The sequence below is a fragment of the Amblyomma mixtum genome, chromosome 5 (genome assembly GCF_055824585.1).
Source record: "Amblyomma mixtum isolate Tamu chromosome 5, ASM5582458v1, whole genome shotgun sequence".
Lineage (NCBI taxonomy): Eukaryota > Metazoa > Arthropoda > Arachnida > Ixodida > Ixodidae > Amblyomma > Amblyomma mixtum.
In genome coordinates this window covers 70,504,756-70,515,010 of record NC_143016.1, presented here as the reverse complement: position 1 = coordinate 70,515,010, position 10,255 = coordinate 70,504,756, and the positions used below count along the sequence as shown (strand labels likewise).

Genomic DNA, 10,255 nt, shown 5'->3' with positions numbered 1-10,255 from the left:
GCCATCGCTCTTGCACTTCAGCAACTTTGAAGCACAAAGGGCTGGAACAGCGTGCTCTACTAATGTAGTGAAGGCTTTTTCAAGGTCTGATCGTCCTGCAGGGCGCGGTCAGCAAAAGCTCTTAATGTGTCGAGAAAGAAAAGAAGTTGATCTGAAGGAGGCGCTGTTCGGGGCTATTCATAGACAAGATCACTGTTCAAAGAGCCGAGCGCGCGATTCGCCTTATCTTGTCTTCTTCTTGTGTTTACCATACCAGTTTTTTCCAAATGTTATTGCGATGTGAGAATCTTCGCCAGCCACTTCTTGTGCAAGAGAAGACTTCTTGCACGCGGGAATTTACCGCTTGAGCTGCTGCGAGAACGGGCCCGCGGGCCGAGTCGGGCCTCACGTCAAGCTTGCCGAGCCGGGTCCGGGCTCAGTCGAGTGATAATGTAGCGAGCCCGTGCCGAGTCAGGGCTAGAAACCGCGGGCCGCGCACGGGCTTGGAGTCTTGAGCCCGGACCGGGCTCGGGCCTCAGAATGCGGCTCGTGCAGTGGTCTAGCTACTATATCTTTGGTTTGGTTGCTTCTCGGCATATCTGTTATTTCCTCTTTTAGCTGGAGGAGGATGTCATGGGTTGATACGTTTGTTCTGAAGCCAAATTTGGCTATTCCTCAAGAAAGTGCCACATGTTAATTAAAAAGAAGAGGGCAACTACAGGCACGCGCTGCCAACGCATTCAAACATCGGCACGGACTGCGCCTCGTTCGCGCGTGGTCGGCCAGGCGATGACCGAAGTCTTCACAGCGGACGTCCAGATCATCTCTGCGGGGACGTCGGCAGCATCGAGAGTCCCACCGGTCTTGCTGCGCAACGCACGGGCCCGCCGCGCTTCCTGGGCGGCAGCCGTCTGGAGCCTCGCGATCACCACCGCGGTGTTACTGCTGGTGTCGGTGGTGATCACTGCATTTGTTTCGACCACTCTACTCGCCGACAGTCCTCCTCCATCCACTATGGTCAACCGATCGGCGCCTGCTGTGTCCCAATCCAACAGGAGCAGCTTCCTGAAAGCCGTACCCGAGCGGGGCGCCCGCACCAGCTGCGACTCGGCGGCGTGCATGGATCAAGCGCGGTTATTGCTTCGTCAGATCAACAACAGCCGCGACCCCTGCGACGACTTCTACGCGTACGTGTGCGAGGACTGGGCGCTGACGCGACCGTTGCCTCCGGGAGCCGAGCGACTCTCCATGGACACTATTCTCGTGGACGGCTACGCCGAACTGCTCGCCTCAGTGCTGCGTGACAACGCCACCAGATTCCCGGCGTTCCGCTTCCTTCTCGACAACTGCATGCATCCACAGCCGACTCTTTTCCCCACACTACATGCCATGTTCTTGGAAGCGATCCGGCTGCGGCCCTGGATGACGCGGACGACCTCACGCCGCAGACCGTCGGCCGTACAGCTGTCCCGTCAGCTGGCCGTCGCGTTCCGTGAACTGGGCGTCGATGCACTCTTCAGGCCCTTCGTTGCCACGGATAGCGCAGGAGCCAAACGTTTCGTGGGGCTGGGAGAACCGTCCACGGTATTGCTGTCGGGACCATTGGAAAAGAAAGAGTACGAGGTGGTCCGAAGGTCCTTTGCTTCCCTGCTGGCTTTCTTCAAGAACTACACGGACACGGATGTGCTGCTGTTTGAGGAGCGCCTGGCCCTGATGCTCACCCACCCCCAGCTTGACACAGAAGTGCTTACTAACGGCAGCATGGTCAAAGTTCGCGAGCTTCCATTCTTACCTAATATCGAATGGACGAGCCTTCTGCAGGGTGTGTTCGGCAAAGGTCTGCGGCCAGTCACAGCCAGAACGTACGTCAAGCTCAGCTCGCCAGACTACCTCGTGCGATTGACACGCAGCGACCTGTTGCGTTTCACGAGCGAGCTCCTGGGCTACCTCCTATTCCGCGTTACACTCGTGCTGTCTCCACTGCTCGATGACCAAGCTGCGCGCGACCATCTTGCCTCGGTGAACTACGCGCGGCACCCAGAGTTCCCTCAGGTGTTGCCGCAAGCCCAGTACTGCTTACGTTTAGTCGAGCGCTTCGAGCCGAATCTGCCGCTCTACGTGTCTCGTCTCTTCGCAATGTCGCTGGTGGGCGGTGAGAGCGCCGTGGCTGACATGTTGTCGACGCTCCGTTCGTCACTGCTCGAGTCGCTTCGGGCACGGCTGGGTCCTATGAGTAGCATATTAGAGGCATACCTACGAGACAGATTGAACGCCGTCTCGTGGGAGCCTTTCAGGCCGCCAGCCTTGGATATGGACGCCGTGAGGGATGCGTACATAGACGGCGTCTACACACGTAACCCGAAGGTCTCCACGCCGCAGTTTTTTTACAACTGGTTCCGAAAGACCTTAGAGAAGAAGCTGATGTCGCGCATGAACCCACGTGGAGGCGCCGTAGGCTACCCGGGCTGGACGGGGGGTTTCCTGAGCGCCGAAAGCCGCCTGGCACCACCGTACGACCGGCTTGAGATACCACTTCCCGTGTTCGATTTATTTCTCAACGAGGATGCCTCGTTGCGCCCATTGCAGCTGGCCCGCGCTGCGCCGAAGGTCTACCGGTCACTGCTTCGGGCTGTCTATCACTGGGCCTTCAACTTCGAGCACGGCAGCAATGACAACAAGGAGTCCGGTGGTGAAAGCTTGGCGTGGAGTTTGGACCAACTGCGGGTTTGCCTCGAGCGCCAGTACGCGGCTTTGGCCTGGGCTGAACGGAGGGTGCAGCTCGACGCGACGCGTACCTCGTGGTCTGATCTCTGGGACAACCTTGCGCTGGGACCGGCGATGGACGCGTTTCTGTTGTTCGCACGCCGCCTGGCTCCCGATTACCGCGTGGCGCTTCTCGAGCACTGGGACGTCAGCCAACTGTTCTTTGTCTACTACGCTGCCAACTACTGCGAGAACAGTAACCGTCGGTTTCTGCGCAAGATGGCTGCCCAGGGCCCGCACAGCCCCGCCTGGTTCCGCGTCAATGGGCCTCTCAGGAACATGCCGGAGTTTGCGCTGGCCTTCGGATGCAAGCCGGGTTCGTTTATGAACCCACTCAAGAGGTGCGTACTGCACCAATGAGCAGCACCGGCACTGAAGAAAGCCTGTGAATCCATGAATGCCGAAATTTCGGTACAATTGTACATTCTTCACTGTATATGGTGGTCGCTGCCCTTTTGTTAGCACATTTGATAATATTCAGCAAGTCATTACAACCGCAGCAAACATATGAGTGCGAACTTTCAGAACTAAAAAGAAACTATTCATAAAAAATCATAGCAAGTGTCGTCTGCTTAACCGCTGCATGGTCGCGCCTAAGTGACGTTTTTTGCATTATGTAAAGCCCACGCTTTTATTCTGAAAAGCTCCTGCGCGACATATTTGCCTCACAGGAAGCATAATCGTGAATTGTCAATTTTTACATTGCCATGATTTTCCCACGTGATTAGCATGCCGCGTCACATTACAAAAGCGTATAGCTTATTTCGCACTATGCCATAGCGTATGTAAGCAGCGCAATTTTTGTTTGATGTATTGGTTTGCGCTATGTTTCACTCCTAAAGGGATCCTAGTATGCTGCATTTCACTACTACTTGCTGTGGCTGGGAGCCATCTGAAAGACATTACCTTGCACTCTTCCTTCCCGCTGTCAACGAGTCGTGATCAATTACTTTTGAACGCCGCCGCGGTGGCTCAGTGGTTATGGTGCTCGGCTGCTGACCCGAAAGACGCGGGTTCGATCCCGGCCGCGGCGGTTGAATTTCTTTGGAGGAGAAATTCTAGAGGCCCGTGTACTGTGCAATGTCAGTGCACGTTAAGGAACCCCAGGTGGTCGAAATTTCCGGAGCTCTCCACTACGGCGTCTCTCATAGCCTTAGTCGCTTTGGAACGTTAAACCCCATAAACCAAACCAAACCAAACCAAACCAATTTCTTTTGAGATATTTAAAAGACTGACATGAAACTGAATATCGGTTCGAGTGCATAACGCCAAATTTGAAGACTGGCCATGTATTGAAGAGAACTCGGACGCATTATCGGTAAATAAATTCATCACTTGCTGCATTTGAAGTGTACCTTGTAATCTTTTGATCTTTGAGGAGGTTTCAGATGTACGGTAAGCTTTGCTTCTTACTCTGTTGTACTTACTTTACGTGTTGCGTCTTTAAATATATTACTCTGACTCCCCGAAGGATAGGTTCCAAAAATCATGCAGTACAGCAATTTGGTTCCCAGCTTCCCTGGCTAAAAGCAAATAATTTTCAAGGTACGTGTTTGGGTGGCTAGTCCAGAGGCGAAACGCGAAGTCCTGCGGCTTTGCGTTACGCCTCACGTACGGCTGTATTTTGCCGTTGCTGACACTTCTCACGCTGGCGAGCACGCCGAATCTGCACGCCCTTCTTGACCTCCGCTCTGAGCTACAATAAAGAGAAAGCGGCCACAGGCGCGTGAGCAGTGTTCGTGCTTTTGAGGCTGCCAGAACCGGCAAGTTGCAGTTTGGTGTGGGCTACAGTTGCAATGACTAGCATGAATAAACTGCTCATAGTACCAAAAAAAAAAAAATTGGCAATGGCTTAGCTCGGCTATGCCCGGATATACGTAGCGAAAGCTAAGGCGAGCACAACGACGAGGCAAGAGGTGTGACGTCATGCCAGATGGCGCGGCGAGCGCGCGGCGTCCGCCAGCTGCAGCGGTTGCTAGGCAACGGCTCAAGGTCGGTCTCTGTGCTATACTGGCCAGCTCAGACCCGTTGACGCAAGTCCGGGCCACTGAGTGGGCTCACAAGGTCGCCAAGAGTCATGGGTTCGAAGCCACCTAGTATAATGCCCACTAGGACTCAGTGCTGACAATAAACGTTTTCCAATCCAATCCTCGGAGCACCGCCACTGCGAAATCTTAAGTTTGTGGCCAGTGTAGCTTTCGCTACAAAACAATGCATCGTCACACTGCAAATCTTGCAAGACCGTGCCGTTTACAACAGCCGTTTACAATGCATTCTTATATTTGTACAATTGGCTGTGCTGTTGTTTGATTTCCTTTCGGAAATTATGAGGTTTAACTTCCATAAGTGACATATATGGAGTATGAGGGACGCAGTACTGGAAAGCTCCGTTTTAATTTAGACCACCTGGGGTACTTAACGTGCGCTAAAACCGGATAGCACGCGGGTATCTTTTGCGTTTTGCCTCATACACACAAGACCACCTGTACAGACTTATTGCTTTACAATAAGACCATCAAAACCATTCCAGGGTCACTTTATTGCCTTCATCAGTTTATTATGTTCTTATGATTTCATAGTTTTACTTTATTTCTTGTGACGCATGCTATATGCTGTGCCTTATGTAGTGGTTTCCTGGACCTAGTCAATCTGCCCTAGCAGCTTTTGTCCACGCAACTCTCCAGAAATATCTGGTAAATAAAATGAATTCAACTGAACTGAATTGGCCATCCCCTTAACTCACCCCCTGCCTTCGCCATCTTCGACTGCGGCAATCGCCTACCGACTACGCAGCATGATACGCGCGTATACTAACACATGTTGCCGGTCCGTAACGCGGCCGGCATCGATTCTTTGACGTCCCTACCTTCACTGCGCGGGATGGAAGAAAGAGAGAATTGGTCAACCACCTGGCGGTGCCTTGATTAGTAATAGTCAATCTCTCGCATCGTATAAATAAACTTGAAAAACGATAGTGTACGTGTCGACTTTTAGGTTTATTGGTTTTGCATCGTAAACAGGCAGCGCGAGAGAACAAGACAACGGAGATCAAGAGAGACAAGAGAGAACAAGTGCTATCTCTCTCCTTTTTATTTTTCCTTTCTACTGTCTTGACCACTCGTGTCACTTGTTTCACAATGGCGCAAAGCAAAAAAAAAAAAAAGAAAACTTGCCCGGTGCTTGTGGGTGTACATAAGGTGTTGCCTTGTCACACGTTGCAACAGGCAAGGGTATCACAAGCCTGCTGGGTAAGAATTCTGTCTTCGTTATTGTGCTTTTTCGAACGTTTCCTTTCATGATGTAGGTAAGTTGGCTAATTGTCCGCTTGCTGAAGTACATTGGGTAAGTATTCGATGTGAGGCATTCTAGCTTACATTATCGAAGCTCTTTTTGCCAAACCACAGGAAACCGCATGGAGTTAAAAAATTGGCACAGGAAAGTTAGGCGTTGTACAAATTTTGTAACACACCTAATAACTGCAAACATTTGTTCGGCAGCCTTCGCAAAATGTCGGGAGTAGCGAACTAATGCAGCAGAAGTTGTATGTACTTCTCTGAAAAATACGTAGAGAGTATAGCAAAGTAAAAAATGAATGAGACAGCGTAGTGGTCATAAAGCAAATTATTTACGAAAGTATAGAAAAACTAAAGAAATATTCGATCAGGATAGACCTGTACCAATTAATATGAGTCAGTTCGACCTCGAAGGGACAGTGGAATTGCGTCTCTTCAACAGAATTCGAAATACTGATGGCCTTGGATTAAGCAGGGAACTAGAAGTGCCGAAGCAGGCAGTGTGCAAGCCGCTCAGCACATTTCCGGTATGCAAGAAGAAGAGCGGCTGGTCATCCGGTCATTTCCCCACACACCCCCAGGGAGGGTCAGTACACCTCCCTTGTTTTTCTGAAGGTACCTTCTTAATTCTTAACGATTTTTTTTTACTCTAATGACTACCAAAACTGGCAACCGCATCTCCTTTAACCGCAGTACCCCCTCCCCACTACAAATTTAGACTCCCTCCTTCTTATTTCAGTTCCTGTGGAAACCCCTGCTACCGCGCGTGCAGCTTCCTGAGAAGACCACACGTTGCAGTCTTCAGTTGAGCTGCCGTGCTAAAGTATTCACAGATGTCAAACTACTGACGCATAAGGTATAGGTGGCCGCCATTGCAGCAGGGGGCACTAAAGTGATGTCATCGTCACCGCCGTGCTACTGCGGCTGGCAATGCGCTTTCCGAATGCGAAATTATATCCTGTACATGGTTAGCAGTATTTGTGTGTACGTCTAAAGCGCAAAACCTAACTGAGCAGCTAGATAGGAAATGAAGATAGATGAGGGAGTGAGAGGGAAAACTATTTTTAATATCTTTAACACCTAGCCTCGCCCTCAAGCAATGCTTGGAAGAAAAGTGGCAGTAAGCATGCTGACAGCTTTGAGGAATTAACAAACATTAGTGGTTTATATTTTATATTCCATAAGGCCGCTACTGTTCGATACTCACGTCGATACGAGTGACCTCTCTGGCGAGATATATGAACAAGGATCTAAGGGGGTGCTGCAGTTTTTTACAGAAGTTGTCACCTGGTGGCCGGGATGCGACAGCACAGGCAGCAAATAACAGAAGGATGCAAAGAAAAACTGTGTCATGCAGAGAAGAATGCAAGAAGTGCCAAACATGCTTATTCGTGGTCAACTCCAATATAGTATTGTGTAAACGCGAGAAAATACGTTACTTTTCCCCTGCATAGTAAGCTTATCTTTATTAGCACAAAAACGCTCATTGATTGCAATTGCGTTGCTCTCACGCTCAATTATCACCATTCTCTCTGGAACCGTTTAAGTTCTTCGAGTCTATGTGTTATTATGTTAGGCTATGTATATCTGTAGTTTTGTCCAATTTTTCAGTCCTGCAGAGCAAGCGTCACGTAGCAAAGAAGAAAAGAATAAAATCACACATTTCTAGCTCGTGCAGTATTGGGAGAAGCTGCCGAGTTTCCCAGTTGCTTACTTACATGTTGAACTCACCTTCTTTGCAGTGTGCTACGATGTACCTGAAATCTACCTGCGTTGCTCTGATAGCTGCAGTCCTGGTGACTGTGGCAAAAGGTGGGGACATTGGCCGCATATCTTGCATTGCAAAAGCGCTTTTAAATAATGCCCCTTGTTTCCCGGAATAAATTCACAGGAAACTGCGTTACATCAACGTTGATGTGTTAAGAATTTGCTGCATTTAATAGCATCATACGAAAAAAAGAGGAAAAGACAGTTTCGGTTCAATTCACAAAAACCACAAGCGAAATGTGCTTTTTTCATTTTCTTTGTTTTCCTTACATTTCTCATTTTGGAACATAGGGCTTATTTCCGCAGCCCTCTTAATTGTTTTATTTAAATATCTGTGCTATAAATTCTCGAAGCATCTTCGACCACATATCAAATATGGCGGCAATGCTTTCGTTCAGGGACGTATTGCGTATGAAAACACTACATATGACGTCACTAACTATGACACTACTACTATCGTTATGTCTAATACCCATTGACTATCAACTGCTCCTTTTGGATCACGCGGGTAGACTGATGACGTCACAGCAATTTTTCGTGATCACTTTTTGCGGTCAACGTCGACGCCAGGTTTCGTTGCTGGTGATCCCTATAATGTTTTCTCATTAACGATGCAGTGATCGCATGTGGCGACCACCATACTGCGCACTCATCTACCTGCAAATCGCCGGACAGTGCGCCGACTGCTCGCAGCATGTTTTCATTTTCGATCGCCGAAATAGGGATTCCTTCCACGGTAATCACCCTATATAGTGGTTCCCATGGCAACTTGCCCGCCGGTTACGCCGAACTACTACTAATACTACTACTACTACTACTACCACCACCACCGCCACCACCATTATTAACACCATTACTACCACCAATACTACTACTACTACTACTACCACCACCACCATTACTACCATCAGTACTACTACTACCACCACCATTGCTACCACCAATACTACTACTACTACTACTACTACTACTACTACTACTACTACTACTACTACTACTACTACTACTACTACTACTACTACTACTACTACTACTACTACACTGACGTGAAACCAAAGAACGGGTGCAAAATACTGTAATGACTTGCAGGACAATGCAAGCCATCCCCGCCGTGTCCCACGCCTGAATGCGGGAGGGGTATCCTGTACCCCAGCCTGTGTGACACTTGTGCCTGTCGTGAGTATTTATGCGGACATGTGTCCCTGATTTCATATTCATCACTCTGCGCCATCCATGCAAGTCTTGTATCGCGTCACACACACGTTCATAGGAAACGGATAGTACAACGTCAGCCAGGTGTGTGAGGTGTGTTATCGCAAGGACAGGAACCGTATGTTTTATCACTGAAACTTTACTGCATTTTTTACTGCGTTTATTGCATTGATTGAACTTCGTCTAGCATGTGCCCCTTACGACGGTTTTATTGAAATATAATGCGATTGGATTCCTTTGAAACGTAGTGCATGTATCATATTAGAGTATGCTGTAGTCTCCGACGACTGATTAGACACTTTCAAACGGAGCACCACATGAGTGGACTGGCCACATAAATTTGCTTACACTGCTTGCGCTTCACGAGTAAGAATCTATAGGCTATATTACTTCCTGTACAGTGCTAATTATGGATTGTACCACAACCGAACCCACTAGGAAGAAGGTGTATTGGTGCCTCAGAAGTAGGCTTCGGTTGTAACAACTCGCGACTTGTAAGGATAACAGCTATAATTAACTACTTCGGGACAAACCAGTGGCGAAGGTCAGAAGCCGCTTGAAGCCATGGAGGCGTACGGGGCATACAATCCAGCTTGGCTACATCGAACCCGGTTATTTCGAATTATTGGCTATGTCGAACACACGAGTTTCCTCTTCAAACTCATGCGCAAAAGTATAAGAAAGTCGATCAATACATCGAACTCCAGCCTCGCCACTAGTTCAATATATCGAACGGCGCACCGAACCACCGCCGCGGTAGCTGAGTGGTTACGCCGCTCGGCTGCCGGCCCGAAAGACGCGGGTTCAATCCCGGCCGCGGCGGCTGAATTTCGATGCAGGCGAAATTCTTTAGGCCCGTGTACTGTGCGATGTCAGTGCACGTTAAAGACCCGCAGGTGGTCGAAATTTCCGGAGCCCTCCACTACGGCGTCCTTCATAGCCTGAGTTGCTTTGGGACGTTAAACCCCAATAAACCAAACCAAACCAAACGTTTGCAGGTGGCTCCTCCCAACGGCGCTTTCGATCATTTTTCGCGGGCGGAGACAGGTCGGCTGTGCGGCATTCGACACATATACTGGCAGCGCTAAAGCAGTGAAACAACGTGAGAATGTGGACGTAGGGTGCGCTTGAGATGTCCTTCGGTCTCTGGTAGTCAATTTCCACACCGCATCGCTGTCTTTCGGTGAAACCAACCTAACTAAAGCCTAGCGGCGGCCCTCACCTGGCGAGCTTCGCCCGCT

The 10,255-nt window shown here is 49.5% G+C and overlaps 1 protein-coding gene across 1 annotated transcript; it reads left to right on the top strand.

Moving 5' to 3' along the window:
• Window positions 1–768: 768 nt before the first annotated feature.
• On the top strand, window positions 769–3,102 carry LOC149342587 (neprilysin-1-like). The gene has a single exon (XM_089546818.1). The coding sequence runs from the start codon at window positions 769–771 to the stop codon at window positions 3,100–3,102; it is 2,334 nt and encodes a 777-aa protein (XP_089402944.1).
• The last annotated feature ends 7,153 nt before the right edge of the window (window positions 3,103–10,255 follow it).

Excerpts from the sequence above, each read along its gene's own strand:
- LOC149342587 (XM_089546818.1), top strand. The coding sequence starts at position 769 with ATGACCGAAGTCTTCACAGCGGACGTCCAGATCATCTCTGCGGGGACG.